Source organism: Sinocyclocheilus grahami, unplaced genomic scaffold (assembly GCF_001515645.1).
Source record: "Sinocyclocheilus grahami isolate Dianchi unplaced genomic scaffold, SAMN03320097.WGS_v1.1 scaffold1515.1, whole genome shotgun sequence".
NCBI classification, from domain to species: Eukaryota; Metazoa; Chordata; class Actinopteri; order Cypriniformes; family Cyprinidae; genus Sinocyclocheilus; species Sinocyclocheilus grahami.
In genome coordinates, this window is record NW_015506694.1 from 69,428 (window position 1) to 93,104 (window position 23,677).

General features: G+C 38.3%; 1 protein-coding gene across 1 annotated transcript in view; it reads right to left on the reverse strand.

Annotated features, from left to right (window-relative positions):
- Positions 1-23,677, reverse strand: part of LOC107570867 (zinc finger protein 512B-like) — a 68,411-nt gene that overhangs the window by 15,526 nt on the left and 29,208 nt on the right. The window contains exons 2-8 of the mRNA XM_016257146.1: positions 10,826-10,905; positions 10,442-10,570; positions 9,345-9,544; positions 8,925-9,136; positions 5,876-5,947; positions 3,844-3,978; positions 2,968-3,095 (exon numbers count right to left, since the gene is read on the reverse strand). Coding sequence (XP_016112632.1) covers positions 2,968-3,095; positions 3,844-3,978; positions 5,876-5,947; positions 8,925-9,136; positions 9,345-9,544; positions 10,442-10,570; positions 10,826-10,905 — 956 coding nt within the window. The remainder of the gene's footprint in view (positions 1-2,967; positions 3,096-3,843; positions 3,979-5,875; positions 5,948-8,924; positions 9,137-9,344; positions 9,545-10,441; positions 10,571-10,825; positions 10,906-23,677) is intronic.

The window sequence follows — 23,677 nt, forward strand, 5'->3', positions numbered from 1 at the left end:
TCATTTTTGGGTGAACTATCCCTTTAAGAGCGTTTTCTACTAGTCAATTTACGTTCGTTCGTTATTGTTTCACGTGCGTTTCCCAAAAATGCACTTAACACAATCACACGTAGCTGTGCTTTAAGTGCTACTTAGGAGTCGCTATCCATTTTGTCAAGTGCTGAAATGAATGGCTCGTAATTGTAGTAAACACTTGTTTATTGGAATGTTAACCTAATGCTGCGTTCCAGACAACTCGGATATAATAACTATAATACAATATTATATTATATTATACTTTACATAATATATAATATACTTTAGAGAGAGAGAGAGAGAGAGAGAGAGAGAGACAGAGAGACAGACATTATTTCCGGGTCCAATACATGGCTGGTTTTCATGCACATCAGCAAGTCATTGACAGATTTTTTCCCCCAGTCTTTGAAGCATATTTCCTACATTAATTCTTTTATTAATTTTTTTGTTCAGTCATTTAATTTAGATGTGTATTTCTATTTTTCTGCTCCTTTTAATTATTTCAGTTATAAATTAATAAAAAAAAACAAGTAATAAAGTGTACAATAAAGTACAATCAAATCCTTATATTATAATCACATTGCACTTGAATAAAGTTAAAGGTGCAATCTGCCGATTGTCCGGCAGGTGACCGCATAAATCTGTCTTCTTACGATGCACTGAGAGCTTTACGATTACTCCAGAGCACTCGTAGATCTACGATGATTTTAAAGTGCTACTTAAGTTACGATGCTTTTGGGAAACAGACCGTAACATAAGATCAGTCGTACGATCGTTTTTACGAACTTCTTAGGCTTACGAAGCTTCTGGGAAATGCAGCCCTATTCAGTTCATGGCAGAGACAAAATTAATTTATTGACAAAGCATTCAGTTATTTGCATTGAAGCGAGTGAAATCTGTATTCTCAGATGGATTGTATTCTGCAGTGAAGCATGTGAATATCTGATGCAGGATTCACTTTCTAGGTATGTGAAAATTGTACAATGCCAAGCAAAAAGTAGCTTTTGTTCTATGAACACTTTGGGGAGAAAATCAGAGGACAATTTCTGTCCACAATTTGCTTTTTGCCAGAGTTTTTGAAAGACATCTCTTATACTCACAAAGTCTGCATTTATTAAATAAAAAATACAGAAAAAACAGTAATATTGTGGAATTTTTATTACAATTTAAAATAATAGTTTTCTATTTGAATATATGTGACCCTGGAGCACAAAAGCAGTCTTAAGTCGCTGGGGTATATTTGTAGCAATAGCCAAAAATACATTGTATGGGTCAAAATTATAAATTTTTCTTTTATGCCAAAAATCATTAAGATATTAAGTAAAGATCATGTTCCATGAAGATATTTTGTAAATTTCTTACCGTAAATATATCAAAACTTAACTTTCATTGCTAAGAACTTGATTTGGACAACTTTAAAGGCGATTTTCTCAGTATTTAGATTTTTTTGCACCCTCAGATTCCAGATTTTCAAATAGTTGTATCTCAGCCAAATATTGGATAATACAGCTTTCATATGATGTATAAATCTCAATTTCGAAAAATTGACTGCTTTTGTGGTCCAGGGTCACATACTATAAAATGTAATTTATTCCTGTGATGAAAAGCTGACTTTTCAGCATCAGCCTTCAGTGTCACATGACCTTTCATAAATCATTCTAATATGATGATTTGCTGCTCAAGAAACATTTCTTATTATTATCAATGTTGAAAAGAGTTATGCTGCTTCTTTTGTAACATTATAAATGTTATTACTGGCACTTGATCAATTTAATGCATCCTTGCAAAATAAAATTATTTATTTCTGCATTGACATTCACAAAAACACAAATGAGAAAATAAGGTCAATGATTTATAATTTTAATGAATTTACTTTGCCATAAAATGTCTTCTCGCTTAATGCCCATCACAGCCATCATTGTTTTCTCACAGGGCTGAGGAAGAGGCCAGAGAAACTACAATTACTTGTGACCCCACAATAACGCAGCCAATCGATTCCCCCTTTAATAAACATGTCATCATTTTTATAGAGTTGTGCTATACACTGGGCTGGCACTATAATACTCAACTCCAGATGCACACAAGGCAGGGTCACTCACAGACGCCCAATCAATAAAGTGCCCCTAATGGCTCCCTCTGGCCCCCTGCGCGAGGTCCTGAGAGAGAGGTGTCTAATTGCACGCCTGAAACATTCTCCTCTCTGCTTCCTCTGCCGTTTGGTTGTATAAATAACAGAGAGAGAGTCATACATTAAAGGTTTCATTCTTTGAGCCTCATTCACAAAACGCAAGCGGAACAAATTTCTGTGAAAATCGCTCATAAATCCGTTCTTACATAAACCACCCCAATGAACTGGGTACGGCAATTTATGTACAAATGGTTTTACATACGATTTACAGTCAGAAATTCTTTCTGCTTGAGTTTCATGAATAAGGCTTTGTGCTTCTTCATATGGAAGAGCTTGAGCACATCTGCCACATTACGTTTGATGTGTTTAGAAAACTGAGACAGATGTTGCCTTCTTTAGAGGAACGCGGTCGTAAGAAGACTCCACATGGGACGCTTGGGTTACCAATAACTGAGGTACAAGACCTTAGAATTAGGGAATTGCGGTCAATATCTTAAGAAAGGTAAAAAGTTTCTTAAACAGAGACCAATGTGTTTGATTCAAGGGTAAAGTAAGTCATTCTGTGCCACTGGCACCACCAAAATAATGACTGTTTTCCAATAGGTTTCCTGAACACTTTTCTTGTTTGCTAACGGATAAAGAAACTCCATTGATGTAAACTCCATTGGCTGGGCTAGTTGGGATGCCCAAAGCAACCTTATCTTCACCTTTAAACAAATCTGTCCACTGAGAATCTTGAGAGTAATTTATAAAATAATGTGTTCCTCTAAGCCTACGCTAGTGCTGTAATAATGACAATAGTGTGTTTCAGAGTGACCTCTGACCTTCTGACAGATCTCCATGTGCTTCTTGAGACCGTGGACGGTCTTGCGAGTGACAACAGAGCAGGTGGGACAGACCACTTCCCCTCTCTCAGAGATGGTGTTCTGCCACTGGGCTTCAGCAGGGGGAACTGAGACAGAAAGATTAAGATAAAACACATTTAATTAAAATTACATTAACGTAAGTTACACCACTGTTTCAAAGTTTGGGGTCGGCAAGGTTTTTAATGTTTTTGAAACATGCTCACTAAGACTTGACTTATTCTATCAAAATAAATAAATAAATAATACAATAAAAATTGTAATATTTTGAAATATGTTTTATAGTTTAAAAGAACTGTTTTCACTTTTAATATATTTTAAAATGCAATTTATTCTTGTGGTGCAACGCTGAATTTTCAGCATCATTACTCCAGTCATCAGTGACACATGATCCAATTATTATCAATGCTGAAAACAAAAATATCTTTGTGGAAACCATGATAACCATGATTCTTTGATGAATAGAAAGTTAAAAAGAGCAGCATCTTTTGTAATTTTACAATTGCATTTACTGACCATTTTAATTAATTTTCTGAATAAAAGTATGGTGACACTCATTCTTTAAAATAAATGAATAGATAAATAAATAAATAAATAAAAACATACTGACCCCAAAACTTTCAAACGGTAGAGTACATTTCTATATTATTTCATATACATTACATTTATTTATTTTTTTGAGTTTTTAACTTTATTTCATAATAGTACTATTTACTTGACTTGTACTATTATTAGTACTATTTTGCTTTATTTGAGCTATTTTGCACTGCTTTGGCAGTACAAATGTACTGGCTGATTTTATTCATGCAAACATGCAGGCAGAGCAGAGAGAGAGACCTGAACTGATAGCAGCAGTCTCTTTTCTGGTGGGAGCTTGAACTGACTGCTTCCTCCGGGACTCCTTGGTGAACAGAGCCCCTTCCGCCCTCTTCATCCGACCTGCTTTCAACTTCTCCTCCACCTTATTCATTCCTGTACAACACATAACAAATTACATTCAGGGAAAGCAGAGACCTCACAAGTCAAATAAATAAATGTATGACTAAAAAAAAAGAACAAACAAAAGAGAAATGAGAAAATGAAACTCTCAAACTCTCTTGGTGGTCAAAGAGGCGTGTTGTGTTGTAGTCAGTCTTGTGGTGCAGTGTTTCTTGAACATGTACCATTATAACTTCAACAGGAAATGAAACACTTCTAGAATAGACCTTATAGACCCCCTATTAGCAACAACAGGGGTAATTACTATGAGTATACAGTTGATAATTGTAAACATACAGGGGCAAAAATACCACTGAAATCTCAAGGAGTGTTTATTGAAAGGAGGCCAGGACTAAATTCTGAAAGTCAAAGTCACTTCTGATATAACACTGACAACAAACCACTGCAAGGCAGTCAGTCATAAAAAGAAGGGGTCATGGCAATGATTGTAATAAAAAAAAAGTGACAAAAATTAAATGAAAGAGAAATTTAAATGATATGTGCAAAGAATGCCTCTGTAATAAATCCTGCTGTCATTTAAAAAGACAGAATTTGTTATTCTGGTAACACTTCACCATAAGGCTACATTAGTTAACATGAACTAACAATGAACGATACTTCTAAAGCAGGGGTGCCATACTCCTGGAGGGCCCGGAGCCCTGCAGAGTTTAGTTCAACCCTGCTCAAACACACATACCATGTAGTTTTCAAATACGCCTGAAGGACTTGATTAGTTGGATCAGGTGTGTTTAATTAGGGTTGAATCTAAACTCTGCAGGGCTCCGGCCCTCCAGGAATTGAGTTTGACACCCCTGCTATAAAGCGTTTATTGACCTTCATTAATGTTAATTTACATGTACTAATACATTATTAAAAACAAGTTGTATCTTTTAATATTAGTTAATGGACCTAAGCTAAAATAACAATGAACAATTGTATTTTTATTACGATTAATAAATACTGTAACAAATATATTACTCATTGTTAATTGCATTAACTGATGTTCACTAACAGAACCTTACTTGCTGTTCTTTATTCTAGGTCTATAAGAGTTACAAATATCAGATAAAATATGGGTTTAGAACCTGAAACAACAACTACATTGAAGTCCATGGAGAACTTCTTCATTTTTGAGACAGAAGATGGACTGGTTCAATACCAAAAGCCTTAAATATTGAGAAATTCAGAAGATTCTCTTCGAGGCATGTCATAAAGCATGAAGCAAGGTCTGATGTAAACATTTCGTTTGTGATTGTACAGCCCTATTGGGCCTTTTGGCGCAGCTGCGCTTCTGGGCTTAGTGGGCCCCAAGATGCAGCTCCACCTCTGGGTTTAGTGGGTCTTGTGGTGCAGCTCCAGCTCAAGGCTCAGAGGGTTGCATTTCTGTGCTCTGTGTGTCCCAGCAGTATGTCTACTATTTAGTCATTTACCAATACTGTTATTAAATATTTAAAGATTTTTCTATTTGATGTTGATTGATGTGTTTTGTTTTTAACTGCCATACAGCTTAACTGATTCAGTTTTATACATATGGATGGCACACTGTGTTTATTTTTATTGCTACAAAAATGTGCCCTAATAAATCCCCCTCAAAATTAAATCCAGAGGGCAAATATTGGCTCTTAATAAAAAATGTAGTTTACTGGCTGGAAGAACAGATGTGAGGATAGGAAGAGTGAGTTTACTAACTCACTGTGTGGATGAAAATGAAAACAGCTTCAAAAAGGGACATACTAATCCTTTTCACATAAAATGCAAAAAGTAAAGGGTTAAAATGAGTCTTTAGCAATAATAATTAACTTAATTATTACTTCAAATTAATTCAGACTTTGAGAACAACAGAAGTCATGGTAAGTCTCCACCGTTTTCTAAAAACGTGTGTTTGTGTTACCTTTCAAACCGAATGTTCCTGAAATAGACGGCTGCTCCCCGGTGAACTTCTTTGGAGTTTTCTGCTTCCTCCCTGGCTCAAATGGAGAAGAACAACAACAAGAGGTCAAACATCTCAATAACAAGGCAAAGAGCTACATTCATGACTACATGCAGTGCTAAACAACAACGCTCATGAGCTTCAGCTCTAACTTACTGATGCTCAAACTTCAGCACAACAAAGGAGAATAAGCACCTGCTGCGGTTCCTCCGGTGGAGAAACTGACACAGCTTCATGAACCGGTCATGGGAGCAGAGAGCGGATATGTTACATGTCTCCGTTTGTATGTGTATATGTGTTTGCATAGTCTTTGACTGTCAGCTTATGTCACACAAACACAGCTGCTCTAGTGCATTATTCCTGACATTTCAGACATGGACACACACACACTGAATGAAAAATGACCGTGAATTTAACGGTAAAAGACTGTGCTACAGTAAAAACCTGTTAAATGGTTAACGGTAAATTCCCCTACTATATACGGTGAAAAACTGTATTGGACATTATATGTATTGGACATTAATGTTACGGTAGTATACTGTTTTTGGAAGTGAAAAATACCGTATAATTTACAGTGAATAACCGTAAATTGACATTCCCAGAATTCCCTGCGTTACATTTCAAATTTGATGTTTTTTGTTGAAATGACTATGTTTCTTAGTTTTTTCTTATCAGTTTTGTATATTAGGGTTGTGTGTTACACCTAATGTTGTTAAATGAATGTTTATTGTATTATTTCAGTTTCATGCGTGTCACCATGATGGTGTTTAGTGTTTGTGTGAATGACGCTGTGCACCTTCTATATATGTTAGTATTTAAAAGCTGCTTGTGATGGGCTTTGGTTCATCATGTGACTTTCTCATCACCTCCTGCATTTGGTGGTTATCAGTGTATTACAAAGATACAAAACTGATTTCAGTACTTCAATAGGTTGGTATATTATATCAGTTAATTAAATTACGGTATTTAACTGTAAATTTAATTTAAAACCTAAAACGTTGCTACCGTATTTTTTTACGGTAAAATTCCAGCAACCACATCTGCCGTTTTTTTTACCGTAAATTTTACGGAATTTTTTTTACAGTGTGGCTCTGGCGTGGAACAACAAACGAAGGGATCGTGTACCTAAACAAAGGCCATAAATAGCGGACTCACAGCACGAGCCACGCCGACATCTCGACACACTGCGTCTCTGCCAGGCAGAGACAGAGACAGCAACCGCCACCAGCTACCAGAGAGACTTAATGACCAGCAGCCCTCAGACGGATCTAACACAGAGAACTTACACACTGCTGCTTAAAGAGCCAGGCCACCTTTTCCTACAAGAGCCAATGAGGGCATTCTGGGACGTCTTAATGAGAACTGTTATAGCAATTTTGAGACCGAACCCTGAAAATGTTAGTACAGAAAGTATAGAGTACTGGGCACTTCATCCTTTTGAGGTTGGAACTACTTTTCTAGATGATGGACATCTGGTTATGCATTATTAACATGACAGTTTGCAGGATCACCCAATGGCACGTTTTATTACTTAGAGTGAAATTGCATTTGTGAAAAAAATACAAATGTCTTTGTGAAAATGTGAAACATTCTATTCTTCTAACATTCAGTTCAATCAAACAGACTATTTGAGATCTGACAGATTTCTCACATTTTTCCACAAATGACTATATTTTCAGTGCAAACTACAACAACAAAATAAAAATAAATAAATAAATTGTATTTAAATGTATAATATAATTGCAAATGTTTTATTTTAAAATGACTGATTAATTATTTGAAATAAATCATTTAATAAAACATTCATTATTTATTATACATTTTTACACATACACAGTAAAGTATGTTTTTGTAAATAACTTAAAGAATGTAACTTTTTTTGCCTACATTTTAACTGGCAACAACACAAAAAATTATATAAAAAAAATGCAATTTAACTGAATTTGAGTTTATAATTTTATATTTACATGTGTTTTTTTTACATTTATTATTTAATATTTAATTTAAAATTATTAAAAAACATTATTTTACTATACTTTTTTACACATATGCAGTATACACTGTCTTTTGTTTGTAAAAAATAACCTATAGGGTGTAAGTTTTTGCCCACATTTTTGGTGGAAACAACACAAAAAATGACAAATAAAAAAAAAATGAATATAAACTTTAAATTGAATTTAAATGTAAATCATATATTTAGATGTACAGTGGGGAAAAAAAGTATTTAGTCAGCCACCAATTGTGCAAGTTCTCCCACTTAAAAAGATGAGAGAGGCCTGTAATTTTCATCATAGGTATACCTCAACTATGAGAGACAAAATGAGAAAAGAAAATCCAGAAAATGCACAATTGGTGGCTGACTAAATACTTTTTTGCCCCACTGTATAATGTATTAATTTTACATGTATTATTTAATATTACTTTAAAATGATTTATTATACATTTACATATGCACAGTATATAGAGTTACTTTTTTTTGTAAAGAACTTCAAAGAACATAACTTTTGATGAACAAAACTAATTTAAACTTTACAAAGATTTACAATAATAGTTATAAATTATATAGGAAAATTTTAAATTGTAAACACCTGCTGGAAAAGGATGGCGTACATAGACATTATAAAACATGACTGATTTTCTGTCATTTGTTTGTAATCCTGTATGAAAAAAAAACATTTCCACCATTTGTCAGTTAACTAGTTCACTTTATGTGGCTGAAAAGTAAAAAAAACATAAAATTGACAAGCAGAATTCACATTCAAATGTCACAGAAAACCAAATGTTCAAATTTGCAAGTACTTGATGTTACTGGCCACAAAGTCTCTCACACCGGCCCCTGGACAGCGGGCCAAACTTATTGTACTGTAGTGATACCATGGTACTGAATGATTAGCATATTCATGCATTACGGTATTACATATGGTACTTCACAGAATATCATGGTATTACCATGGACAGGGGTTTCAGAGCTGACATGCGCAGCATTAATCTCAGTGTCTAGCATTCTTACTGTGCTTCATTCTCTCAGGGTCCTCCTCAGGGAAGGGTGGGGGTAGACTGCCCCCCTCGCTCTCACTGTCCCCAGTGTCTACGGACGTCCCCTGCTGCTGTTTCCTGTCCGGCCTCAGGGGGGCGCACTCCCCATTCTGAGAGGGCTGAGACACCTCCTGGGTCTTCTTCACCTTGACAATTAAGGGTGATGGAGGGCTGTTCTCTGTGGGCCTGAGAGGGAGCACAGGGAACACAGGCTATTCAAGTCAATCCACAGAGGACTGGTGCTATAGTAACACAAGAGGACTTCATCTGGAATCTAATGATGGCAGTGTGGAAAACAAGTCATGTCCTGAAGCGATTTTTGTTGTGTGTGACTAAAGTCAGAAACTGCAGCAGAAATTCATCATTCAGGAAAAGGATAACTGAGCTTTCACACCTTTTTTTGGCATTTCCCTTCACAGGGCTTTTCTGTTGTTTGGGTTCGGACTTGGGATTAGATTTGGTGACCCCGGACTTGGTCTCCATGGTGACCCTTTCTGGGTGGTTCCACAGCTTGTGCTTCTGAAGACGTACCTTGGTGGCAAACACAGCCTCACAGCACGGGCATCTGTGACTCAGCTTCTCTGCTATAGTCGCCTGAACGCCACACAAACAGACACACACAAAGCCAGGTCAGGTTCAAAGGTCTCAGATCCAAGCGAAAATTATATTATATTATATTACGGCTCAAAAGTGAAAGGACATTTATAATGTTCTTTTGTACTTTCTATTTATCTTTAAAAAATGTATCATAGTTTCCACAAAAATATCAAGCAGCACAACTGTTTTCAACATTGATAATAATAAGAAATGTTTCTTCAGTAGTAATTGGAATGATAATATTAGAATAATATTATACTGATTTCTGAAGGATCATGTGACACTGAAGACTGGAGTAATGATGCTGAAAATTCAGCTTTACAGCTTTACAAAACATATTCAAATAGAAAACAGTTATTTTAAATTGTAATAATAATTTCACAATATTACTGTTTTTACTGTATTTTTACCAAATAAATGCAGCCTTTGTGAACAAGAGACATTCCTTCAAAAAAAATCTTACTGACTGCAAACTTTTGAATGGTAGTTATTATTTATTTATTATAAACAATATATTTATCATTTAAAATATATATATTTAATATATTTATTATATATGAATATATTTGTAAAAAGGATCATGTAGGATAGAGTTTTTAATGTGTTGTGCTTAGCACAGAAGTTGTCTATAAATTAATTCTCTGTAACAGTCACCAAAAACCACTTAACAAATTTGCTGATGTCAAGAAATGTAAAATAAATTAACTGTTAGACCTCAATTTGTCTGGCAGACATGATCCTAAACCAAGCTTATTTTTAGTTAAGACTCATATAACCCACTGACTACCTGATTTTAAATTAACATAGTGTTGTACATCCCTATTTAAAAAAGAGTGTTGGTTGCATTCAAGATTTTGTATTGTAAGACTGTGGAGTCTGGATTTTAGTTTTTACCCCTTGGCATCGCTGATAGTGATATTTAAGTCCGTAAATACTGGGGAATTCCAACCAGCAGCCTGAGCATGGACATTTCACCCTGGAACGACTCTTAAACTCCTCTTTCCACTGAACCATCATATGGGCCTAGGGCAAGGAAACACACACACACACACACACACACACACACACACACAAGAGCCATTAGAAACTATTAGCATTCAATTCACTTATACACAGGCCTCTGTGAGATGTTCTTTCTCCGAATACAACAGTTGGAAGAAGTTTGGAAAGTCCCTTTACTCCTTTCACAATTGGCATAAAAAATCACCCAAAATCCCAATCTGGCGTAGCTTCATTACTTCATCACTAGCCAAAATGGATATTTATTGCTTTACTCACGGGAATAATGCGCAGCTCCTGCACCTCCACGCGAGGGCGTCCTTTCTTCTTACCCTCTGATTTCTCATTATAGGAGGAACCTGATGAACATGAACATTCCCAACCCATGTTAATACTGTTAATAAGTAATAATGTGATGTATTCCATGACATATTGTGCACTTTTATTGTGATAGATAAATTGTAGTAAAGCAAAAAATTAAAAAAAGTAATGTGTGATTTTATCCATACCCATACCTTTTTCCCTCACATTTATCATTATTATTTTGCTGTCACATTTATCATTATTTTTGCTATCATTATTATTATTTGCTGTTGACTTTATTACATTAACATTGCCCATCATTAAATTACTTTTGGCAAGATTTTTGAAATACTGCATTATCTACAACAGTCATCTAATACAATTCCTATATACTGTATAGTGGCTCCAAAAAATATTTGGACACTTAAAATGTATGAATGTCTTGGCAGTTCATAACAAAAAGGTAAAAGCAAGTGACATTTATTTGAAAGAAATGTAGCACAGGCACTTTTAAAGCAGGATGTTTCACAAAAATAAGTGTTTGGACACTTTGTGGTTGTCAAACATCACATGTCCATAGTTAATATATGATTACTCAGCTAGGAAACCTGTTTTTTGAGTTGTGACTTTAGTGTCCAAAAGTGTCCAAATACCACAGGGTATAATAGAGAGAATTTTTTTTTAACATTTTTAAAATTATAAACTTGTTGTTATTTGGAATAACATGCACTGACGAATAAGTGAAACAGAAAGTAAATAGGGTCCATTTTGATTTCATGGTGGAAACTCCCCTTAACACCTCACATCACTGCGGCTCTCCATATGTTTCAGATGTTCCCGCGGGGACTTTAGTGGGGCTGAACGAACATTTAGAGACACAGGCAATTGCAGATGCATTCAAATTCAAATTCTGAGTAGTGGTGCAGTGGCATTGCTTATTTCATGCAAGTCCCAGGAGAATGAAGGATGATAGCATGCAATGGTTTTCTGGTTAGCGGAGGTCAGGGAAGGTTGCTGCAAATCTATACGAACGCTGGCAAGGTCAAAACATTGAGCAAACGGCAGATAATTACACACTAATACTCCACAGAGGCATGCTGGATTATGGCTGCTAAGCAACTGCATAATAAGGACACTTACAAAGTGGCTTCAGACAAATTGTTTGCAGTGTGTGTGTGTGTGTGTGTGTGTGTGTGTGTAAATGAGAGTGATAAAGGCCTTTCACAGACTAGAGTAAATGAACCATTAATCAGCATGTCTTTGACACAGCACTAGGAGGACACACTCATTGAGTTTATAGAATCAAGAATAGGTCACCTAAAAATGAACATTCTCTCATTTCACATTACTCTTTTCTGTACAATGACAGACTATGTTAGTCAATCTCCACAAAAACACCATCAAAGCTCCAATAAAGTAGTCCATATGAGTCAAGACTCCATATTCCATGTGTTCTGAAGTCAAACAATAGGCTTTGTGTGAGGAATATACTGAAATTTGATAATCATCTTAAATCATTTATACATGTATATACGCTCTTGGGAACCTTAAGTGCAGCAGAATTTTTTTTGTAACCTTGGCCAGATCTGTGCCTTGCCACAATTCTGTCTCTGAGCTCTTCAGGCAGTTTCTTTGACCTCATGATTCTCATTTGCTCTGACATGCACTGTGAGCTGTAAGGTCTTGTATAGACAGGTGTGTGGCTTTCCTAATCAAGTCAATCAGTATAATCAAACACAGCTGGATTCAAATGAAGGGGTAGAACCATCTCAAGGCTGATCAGAAGAAATGGACAGCCCCTGAGTTAAATATATGAGTGTCACAGCAGAGGGTCTGAATACTTAGGACCATGTGATATTTCAGTTTTTCTTTTTTAATAAATCTGCAAAAATGTCAACAATTCTGTGTTTTTCTGTCAATATGGGGTGCTGTGTGTACATTAATGAGGAAAAAAAATTAACTTAAATGATTTTAGCAAATGGCTGCAATATAACAAAGAGTGAAAAATTTAAAGGGGTCTGAATACTTTCCGTACCCACTGTATATATATATATATATATATATATAGCCAATTTAATTGAATTAGCTACACCCCACAAGATGTTGCATTGGAATTTAAATTGGAATGACAGGGAGACAAATGTACTTAATTGCAACTAAAAAAAAATTCAACAAAGTCATACCAACACACATACCAAAACCTATCATTAATTTTGACTAATAATAAATATTTATCCGTTGATGGGTAGAACATATATTATTCATGAGACATTTCTCCAAACTAAGTTCAAAACTGTCAAAACAAATTTAAAATAAGTGTAAACAATGTGGTTTACTGTACATTATACCATATCTTTTTATACACTAGGCGTATCAGGGTGTGACGTGACTATTTACAAATTGTCACATTACTGTAATGAAGTAGATTTTATTTTTGTTTTACATTTCAGCGTTTGTCTGAAAATGAAATCAAGATGCACCGTGAATGGCTGCCTCGGTGTGGAGTTCTCCCATTCTTTGGCTGTTTTTGTATGTTTGTTGTGTGCTTAGTCCTTTTTTACCATCAGTTTTACCAGAAACGAACTACTGGACATAAGCAACGGTACCCGGATTATCTTTTAATCAATCTTGGGGATTTTAATAAAGCAAATCTCTCCTGTGAACTGCCAAAATACAGACAGCACGTTACATGTCCCACCAGAGACAGTAAAATACTGGACTACTGTTACAACACAATAAAAGATGTGTTGTAAAGGACCCTTGTGAGAGTAACTAATGATCTGTTAATGGCTGCTGATTGCTGGTCCTTATCTATTCTTGTTCTGCTTGATTTGAGTGCAGCTTTTGACACCATCTCACACAATATTTTGTTGAACTGTTTATCTGCTATTGGTATCTGTGGTATTCCTCTCGCCTGGTTCACTTCATACTTTTCCAAATGCACACAGTTTGTACAACTAAAATCTTTTCAATCCCAACCTTTTTCTGTTAGCTGTGGTGTCCCCCAAGGTTCTGTCCTTGGTCCTCTATTGTTCCTAATTTATATTCTCCCACTTGGTAATATCTTTTCTAAATTTGGTATTAAATTCCACTGTAATGCTGATGATGCACAACTTTATGTATCTACAAAGCCTCACTCCATTCTTCCACTTGTCTGTCTTACGGTCTTCATGAAATAAAAGTTTGGTTCTCTGCCAATTTTCTTAAACTTAATGGCAGTAAGACTAAAATACTCCTTATAGGCAGTAACTCTATTCTTTCTAGTTCCAGCAGTTTTTCATTATCCATTGACAGTTCCTCCATTTTTCCTTCCCGCCAGGTTATGAACTTGGGGGTCATCCTCGATAGCACTCTTTCATTTGAAGCCCACATCAATAGTGGTCTTGTTACTTTCATCTTTGTAATATTGCTCACCTCCGTCCATCTCTCACTTCGCACAATACTGCCATTCTTGTTCACGCGCTTGTCACCTCTGACTACTATAACTCTCTTTTATTTGGTTTACCACACAAGCTTCTCCATGCACTCCAGCTGATTCAGAATTCTGCTGCTCGTATCATAACCTGGACTCCATCTATACAACACATTACCCCATCTCTTCAACAGCTTCATTGGCTTCCCATCAAATTCTGCACTGAATTTAAAATTCTTCTCCTCACTTATAAAACTTTTCATAACCTCGCTCCACCTTATCTCTCAGATCTCATACAGCCTTATACCCATTCTCAAACTCTTCGTTCCTCTTCACTGGGTCTCCTTCATGCCAGAGTATGGGAGCGGAGTGAGGAGTGGAGTGGTGTGATTTTTGACTGAGCAAGGAGTGGATTTTTTGAAAGTTGGAGCATCGTGGTTTTCACTCGCTCTGAGAGCATTCCACTACCGCTCCATCACGAGCACAATTAATGCCAACAGCCCATAATATAACTGCATTTTATCAAGAATTCACGCATTAAACAACATTAGCTAGCTTGTCAGATACGTGGATCACTCGAATTAGAAAGAAGTTGAAGGTTATAATTACGATGATGGACGAGTGCAGGAGGTTATATCTCAAGCATGTTTGTTTGTTGCATGTGGATACTCAATATTAATTGGGTGAATTCCAGTTTTAAACAGTTTATTGTACTGGTAGTTAATCTCCTTTCTAAACTAATGTGCTGCTACATTGTTGCACACGTGTACAACACACAAGCTCACACAACGTATAGATCGCGCGCACATAGAAACATTCAGGAGTGTAGAAAATTATTGTCAACACTGTACTGTGACTTATCAGCTTAAAAATGGAAAAGTTACAACATATTCTTTCTGTTTCTGTAGTAACTACAACCCTCAGGTTCGCCATAGTAGAGAGACGCTTCACAGACAAGCGAGTTAAAGTCATTTAATATAGACGTGGGCTAATTGTAGTGTCCCAGTAAACCATGTTAAAACTATTTTTCTAGTATACTGTATTCATTTTTTGTTTAATATAAGTTCTGAACAGAACTTTGTGATATTTCAAAACATGCTGAAATACTTTAGCCGCAAATTTCTTCATGGAGCGAAGGCGGAGTGGCGTTTCTGACAAGTGGAGAGAGGAGCAGAAAATGCTGAACCCGAAGCGGAGCTGGAGCGGAGTGATTATTGAATGCTTGGAGCACGGAGGGGAAATTGTTGCCGCTCCACTCTGCTCACATACTCTGCTTCATACACCCCTGGGCTCGTTTAACCACCATGGATCATAGAGCCTTTAGACGTGCTGCCCCTCACCTTTGGAATTCTCTCCCAGCTAACCTCTGTAATTCAGACTCGCTATCTCAATTCAAAGTTAAACTCAAACTCTACTTTAAGCATCACATACACTCTGTATTTGTGCTAAATAATCTCTCTCTGGGTATGGAGGGTAGACTTCCTTCACTGGCACACTTTTCTCGTTCACAATTAACCAAGTCCTCCATCACAGCAGCTTTGCCAGCCCTGCGACTCTCCACAGAACTGTGTGGGAGGGGGACAGAACGCTGGTCTGAGACCAGACGATGTGTTAATTACATGTCACGAGTCCTGCTATCAGCCCTTTTTCACATCTGAGTTGCAGCAGCGGCTGGTTTTGTGTTTTTCTCTTCTCCCCACCGATGACCCCGTTTACCAGAACGGCTAGAGAGGGGCTGTGGATGCTGACCGAGGCCAGACCCTTTTGTGCGTTAAGAACTAAATGAAATAAAAAATGATCTACTGTTAATAAATGTCCCTGATCTTGCATTAAACTGATCAAATGTAACAGTAAAGACATTTATAGCATTACAGTTCTTTTAAAACATTCTAAGAATCTTGAAAATAAATGCATCAAGGTTTCCACAGAAAAATATTAAGCAGCACAACCATTTTCAACATAAGAAATGTTTCTTGAGCAGTAAATCAGCATATTAGAATGCTTTCTGAAGGATCATGTGACACTGAAGACTGGTGTAATGATGCTGAAAATTCAGCTTTACAGCACAGTAATAAATTACATTTTAAAATATACTCAAATAGAAAACAGCTATTTTAAATTGTAATAATATTTTACAATATTACTGTTTTTACTGTATTTTTTATCAAATAAACGGCTGTTTTTGTGTCTTTCTCTTCTCCCCACCGATGACCCCGTTTACCAGAACGGCTAGAGAGGGGCTGTGGATGCTGACCGAAGCCAGACCCTTTTGTGCGTTAAGAACTAAATGAAATAAAAAATGATCTACTGTTAATAAATGTCCCTGATCTTGCATTAAACTGATCAAATGTAACAGTAAAGACATTTATAGCATTACAAAAGATTTATATTTATTCAATACAGTTCTTTTAAAACATTCTAAGAATCTTGAAAATAAATGCATCAAGGTTTCCACAGAAAAATATTAAGCAGCACAACCATTTTCAACATAAGAAATGTTTCTTGAGCAGTAAATCAGCATATTAGAATGCTTTCTGAAGGATCATGTGACACTGAAGACTGGTGTAATGATGCTGAAAATTCAGCTTTACAGCACAGTAATAAATTACATTTTAAAATATACTCAAATAGAAAACAGCTATTTTAAATTGTAATAATATTTTACAATATTACTGTTTTTACTGTATTTTTTATCAAATAAATGCAGCTTTGGTGAGCAGAAAAATAGTTATTTCTAAAACATCTTACGGACCATAAACTCTATATAATATTTAATTTTTAAATTTCATGCCAATACTATATAATAGCTTATTAAAAAGCAAGGAAACACTTTATTTTACGGTGTTTTTGTTACATAGAAATAACAATAAATATAACAATAAATTATGCATAATTGCATGCAACTAACCCAAAACCAAACCCTCATTCTAACCCTAACCATATAATAAGTACATGTAATTAATTAACATTACTCAGTATTTAAATGTATAATTAAACTATAATAAGGAAACCATAAAATAAAGGGTTACACTTTATTTTAAAGTGTCCTTGTTACAGTGTAGTTATACATTTAAGTACTTAGTAATATTAATTAACTACATGTACTTACTATATGGTTAGGGTTAGAATTTGGGTTTGGCTTAGGGTTACTTGCATATAATTATGCATAATTAATTGATATTATAATAGTAAACACATGTAACGTGTAACAATGACACCTTAAAATAAAGTGTTACCAAATAAAGTGTAACAAAAAGCACTAATACCCTTAATGAGTTAAACTGGGTAATAATATTAAAGTGTTAAACTGTTTGGTAAATTCATCGCCTCTTTCTTCGGTTCACATTGGATTCTCAAAAGCTTGAAACTGTTTTAAAGAGATGAGGTAAACTGGATTCATGCTATTATTTGACCCAGAAAGCTCATGTTTGTAGAGGGATCTTGTCTTCATCATTACAAATGTTCCTGGGGCTTCTTTGTGGAGGTATTCCTGTTCGTTTTCTGGTTTTAGTCCTATTGTATAAGGGATTAAACATAATCTTTGATCTCAGCCGAAAGAGGGCCGGAAAAGTCAATAACAAAATTATATGCTGTTTAAAAGAATGTTTGGGAAGCTTAAAGAAAGAGCCACACTTGGGCTAAAGGCTATTGTAGGTGGATTTGAAGGCACACTGTTTATGATAACGAGAATTAGAGAGATCTGTTCAGGCTGAATTAGGCTAAAGCACACATATGAAAGTTGCCTTCTAAATAAGCACTGTATTAAGTGTGTGTAGATGTGTACGTGTGTGTGTGTGTGTGTGTGTGTGTGTGTGTGTGTGTGTGTGTGTGTGAACACTACAGTACTTAAGAGATAAGGAGTACAATCACAGACACATCGGAATGACATGGGTGTTTTAGTTGAGCAGATTTTGTCTGTCATTATTCTGCCTCTTCTGCTGACGAGGAAATTAGGTGTGAATTTTAATTTCTGTCTGCAAATATACAAGTCCTTTAGATAAAGAGCATAATTAAAAAACATGTTTGTGTTGCTATGGGAATGAGAGCCACTTGTCTTAGTATCTGTCAGGCCACTTCCAGTGTGGATGTAACACACACATTACCTGCAAAGACATGCGCATTTAAAAGCAAACTTTTTATTACTTTTTATTTACTAAGGCAAGCGCAAAATCCATAATTTTAGGTGTTAAAGTTCCTCCTGCACCGTTTGTGCTATGGACATGATATGATATTTCAATCTGTGTGGCTTGTTGAAAAGAAAGATGTGCTATTACTTTTCTTAGTGATCATACTTACAAATTTCACCCGGTGGATGATGATGAAAAAACGATGAAAAAAGTTCTTAGACTTGCATTGAAGAAGGGACTTGAGCTATATCTAGAGACCAGAATAGAGCACCGCAGTAATGACGTATTTTTGTAGGGCAACCCAAAAGTTAGCATTACCCCGATTCCCTTGAGAAAAAGCCAAAAGGATTTTTCCACTGGCTTTTTGATTACAGCAGAAAATAAGTTCTGTGACCAACAAAAGTTTATGATTCTCACGATTTATTCATCATGGTAATTTTCACAAATGAACACAACTTTTATGAATTTTAAAGACTAGATACAATTGCAAGAAGTAAAAACCTAAAAGTATGCTATAAATGAACAATACCACAGTCGCACAACTTCAACATCACCATCACTAAACTTTAGACAACTCATTTAGTCTTTATTTATAATCTAAAACTTGGAAATTTTGAGTTAGAATAGTTTGCAAGAGCGCAATTATAAACACAATAAGGCTATGAAAGTGGACTAGTGAGTAGATGGGTTTATCTGTTTGGTGTGATGAACCTCTATAGGTCTATTAAGCCACTTATTCAAGAAATGTAAAAGCTTTTAAAAACTATACTATTTTAAACATACTTACTTAAAGTGGTCATATGTGTCACAAATCCGGTCTACGAACTTTCGTTCATTCACCACCAGAGGTCACCCGCTCACTACATGGACTCTTACACTACACAGACTGTTACACTATACCCTGGACTACATTTCCCATCATCCATGGCACTGCTTGCACAAAGCTGTAACCAATCACACGCTCACCTAAAAGCTATTACACACACTATATAACACCCACCCAGATCCTGCTCAAGTTGCTGAGTATTGTCTAGTGTTTTTCACTCACCAAGTGTGAGCTACTTTACCAAGCCATTCCGTGTTCATTTCCTGTTTGGTCTCTAGTATTGTTTTGCGTTTTCCACTCTCCTAGTGTTAGCTGCTATACGGAGCCAGTTTATTGTCTTAGTTTCGTCTTTTTCATAGTTCCTAGTTTAGTTTAGTCTAGTCTTGCCTTGCCTGTTTTTCCTGTGTATATGTCTCTGCCTTTGTTTTTGGATTGCCCTGTCGTCTTGCCGTTTGGACTCTGTTTGCCCCTGCCTGGACCATTATCGTGTACCTGGATTATCTCTCTCTGTCTAGCCCTCTGGATGTCGTTTGCTGATCGGAGACCCTCGTCTGCTCTTGGATTATTCTTGTGTCTTGCCCGTACCATAGCTGTTTGCCATTGTTTGACTCTGCCTGTGTTCTGACCATGTTTATAAATAAAAGCTTGCACGTGGATCCTCACGCCTCATCGGCGCCGTTACAGAATACTCGGCCACACAAGGATCCAGCAGCTTTTCAGAGGAACATTGGCCAGGTATGGAGACAGCACTTACATTATTAGCTCTTAAACAAGGCCCGCGTTCACTGGAGAACTATATTCAAGAGTATCTAGCCATTGCCTATTACTCTGATTTACCGGACTGTTTGTTGATAGAGTTTTTTGTGATGGCATTAATCAACCGCTGAGGTCCAAGCTTAGACGCGGGGGTCCGCGTTCATCACTCTGTCACTTTATGGACTATGCTTTGTTGACTGTTGGTTCAACGTTCACTGTGGGTGTCACGGAGGAACGTGACCTTGCACTTACTCGTGTAATGGCGGCCACACTAGAGCACACTCACAAAATGGAGGACACAACAGCACCCCGTTATGTCACAGCTACAATCCTGAATCAAGTGAAGTCACAGTTGATCGTCATGAGTCAATTCAAGTCACAGTTGATGGTCATGAGCCAAGTCAAGTCACCGCTGATCATCCAGAGTCTTGTCACATCACAGCTGACCTTCCAGAGTCCTGTCACATCCCAACTGAACATCCAGAGTCATGTCACATCACAGCTGACCTTCCAGAGTCCCGTCACATCACAGCTGACCTTCCAGAGTCTTGTCACATCACAACTGAACATCCAGTCATGTCACGTCCTGTCTGTTGCACCCAGATCGTCAAGGTCAGTCCTTCAATATCCCAGTCGGGTATCCAGTGTGAGGGCTACACCATTGGTGTCTGCATGCGCAGCTGGTATCCCCAAACCCACTCATTCTAACCCTTCTGTTCCTGAACTAATTCCCCTGTCTGAAGCGTTTCCCATGATGGGGATCGCTTTACGTTGCGTTTGGGCTGCATACACCACCACAGACCTGCCAGAGGTGGCGACATCCACTGTGATGTCTCCAGAGGTGGCGGCTGATGCTGCAGAACCTGCTGGGGTAGTGACGCTCGCGGCTGTGTTCTCCGAGGCGATGGCACTCGCTGCAGCTTCTCCAGAGGTGGCGGCACATGCTGCAGAACCTCCCGAAGCGGCGGTGCTCGCTTCAGCTCCTTGTACAGTGGTGGCGCCCAGCAATGCACTTTCAGCCTGTCATGTAGCGGTCAAAGGAACCATTGATGAACGCTGTACCTGTCCAGCTAAGGAGGATGTTAATGAACTCTTTGCCTGTCCTGTCACGGCTATGGAGGCCGTCTGCGAATCCTCGTCCTGTTCCGTTCTGGCCAAGGAGGCCATCTGTGAATGCTCTGCCTGTCCTGTCACGGCTATGGAGGCCGTCTACGAATCCTTGTCCTGTTCCGTTCTAGCCAAGGAGGCCGTCTGTGAACTCTCTGCCCGTCCTCTCACGGCTATGGAGGTCATTTGTGAACTCTCTGCCTGTCTTGTCATGGCTATGAAGGCAGTCTGTGAACTCTCTGCCTGTCCTGTCATGGCTATGGAGGCTGTCTGTGAACTCTCTGCCTGTCCTGTCAAGGCTAAGGAGGCCGTCTGTGAAATCTCTGCCTGTCCTGTCAAGGCTATGGAGGCCATCTATGAACTCTCTGCCAGTCCTGTCAAGGCTACGGAGGCCATTTATGAACATTTGTCCTACTCTGAACTGGCTGAGGAGGCCATCTCTGAACCCTCGCCTTGTTCTGAACCAGCCATGGTGGCTGATTGTGAATTGTCTCTCCGTCGCATCTCAACTAATTTCTCTGATTTTGAACTGTCTGTCTTGCCAGGTTCTGTCACTGAAATGTCTGTCTGTCCATTCTCAACTAATGAACCTGAGGGTGAATTATCGGCCTGTCCAGTTTTAGTCAAAGAGCATGTGGCGGCACATGCTGCAGAACCTCCCGAAGCGGCGGTGCTCGCTTCAGCTCCTTGTACAGTGGTGGCGCTCAGCAATGCACTTTCAGCCTTTCATGTCGTGGTCAAGGGAACCGTTGATGAACGCTGTACCTGTCCAGCTAAGGAGGATGTTAATGAACTCTTTGCCTGTCCTGTCACGGCTATGGAGGCCGTCTGCGAATCCTCGTCCTGTTCCGTTCTGGCCAAGGAGGCCATCTGTGAATGCTCTGCCTGTCCTGTCACGGCTATGGAGGCCGTCTACGAATCCTTGTCCTGTTCCGTTCTAGCCAAGGAGGCCGTCTGTGAACTCTCTGCCCGTCCTCTCACGGCTATGGAGGTCATTTGTGAACTCTCTGCCTGTCTTGTCATGGCTATGAAGGCAGTCTGTGAACTCTCTGCCTGTCCTGTCATGGCTATGGAGGCTGTCTGTGAACTCTCTGCCTGTCCTGTCAAGGCTAAGGAGGCCGTCTGTGAAATCTCTGCCTGTCCTGTCAAGGCTATGGAGGCCATCTATGAACTCTCTGCCAGTCCTGTCAAGGCTACGGAGGCCATTTATGAACATTTGTCCTACTCTGAACTGGCTGAGGAGGCCATCTCTGAACCCTCGCCTTGTTCTGAACCAGCCATGGTGGCTGATTGTGAATTGTCTCTCCGTCGCATCTCAACTAATTTCTCTGATTTTGAACTGTCTGTCTTGCCAGGTTCTGTCACTGAAATGTCTGTCTGTCCATTCTCAACTAATGAACCTGAGGGTGAATTATCGGCCTGTCCAGTTTTAGTCAAAGAGCATGATTTTGAACTGTCTTCCTGTCCCATTCCAGTCAATGAATCAGATGTTGAACTGTCTGCTAGTCCAGTTTCAGTCAATGAGCTTGATTATGAATTGTCTGCCTGCTCAGTTGTCACCAGGGAAACTGTCAATGAACTTCTCTCTGTTTTCTGTGTCTCAGTTACCTAGGCTCCAATCTCTGCTCTGGGTTCCTGATCAGCCTGTTCCGTCGAGGTGCTCTTCTGTTCCGCCCTGGTGGGCTCCTGCTCTCTATGCTCCGCCGTGGAGGTCTTCTGTCCTGTCTGCTCCGCACTGGTGGGCTCCTGCTCCGTCTGCTCCACCGTGGAGGTCTTCTGCCCTGTCTGCTCCACACTGGTGGGCTCCTGCTCTGCCATGGTGGCCTTCTGTCCGGCTCTGGTGGTCTTCTGCTCCGCCGTGGGGATCCTCGGACCCGTATGCTCTGCCGTGGTGGTCTTCTGCTCTGTCGTGGGGGTCTATAGCCAGTTCATTGTCTTTTTCATAGTTCCTAGTTTAGTTTAGTTGAGTCTAGTCTTGCCTTGCCTGTTTTTCCCATGTATATGTCTCTGCCTTTGTTTTTGGATTGCCCTGTTGTCTTGTCGTTTGGACTCTGTTTGCCCCTGCCTGGACCATTATCGTGTACCTGGATTATCTCTCTCTGTCTAGCCCTCTGGATGTCGTTTTCTGTTCGGAGACCCTCGTCTGCTCTTGGATTATTCTTGTGTCTTGCCCGTACCATACCTGTTTGCCATTGTTTGACCCTGCCTGTGTTCTGACCATGTTTATAAATAAAAGCTTGCACGTGGATCTTCACGACTCACGTCTCATTGCTCCTGTTACAATATGATGCTATTTTAAAGATCATTATTTTGTGTATTTGGTGTAACAGAATATGTTGACATGCTTTAATGTTCAAAAAACACATTATTTTCAAATACTGTACATTATTGTAGGTCCTCTATGCCCCGCCTCTCTCAAACACGTCATTTTCAACAAAGCCCCCTCCTTTGTCAAGTGCAGTCTGCTCTGATTGGCCAGCTGACCCAGTGCATTGTGATTGGCCGAACACCACAAGCACACGTCGGAAATGTAACGCCCCTTACCATAATCGCAAGCTTCAGCTTTCAAAGCAAATATCAAGACAGTTAATAATGTTGTT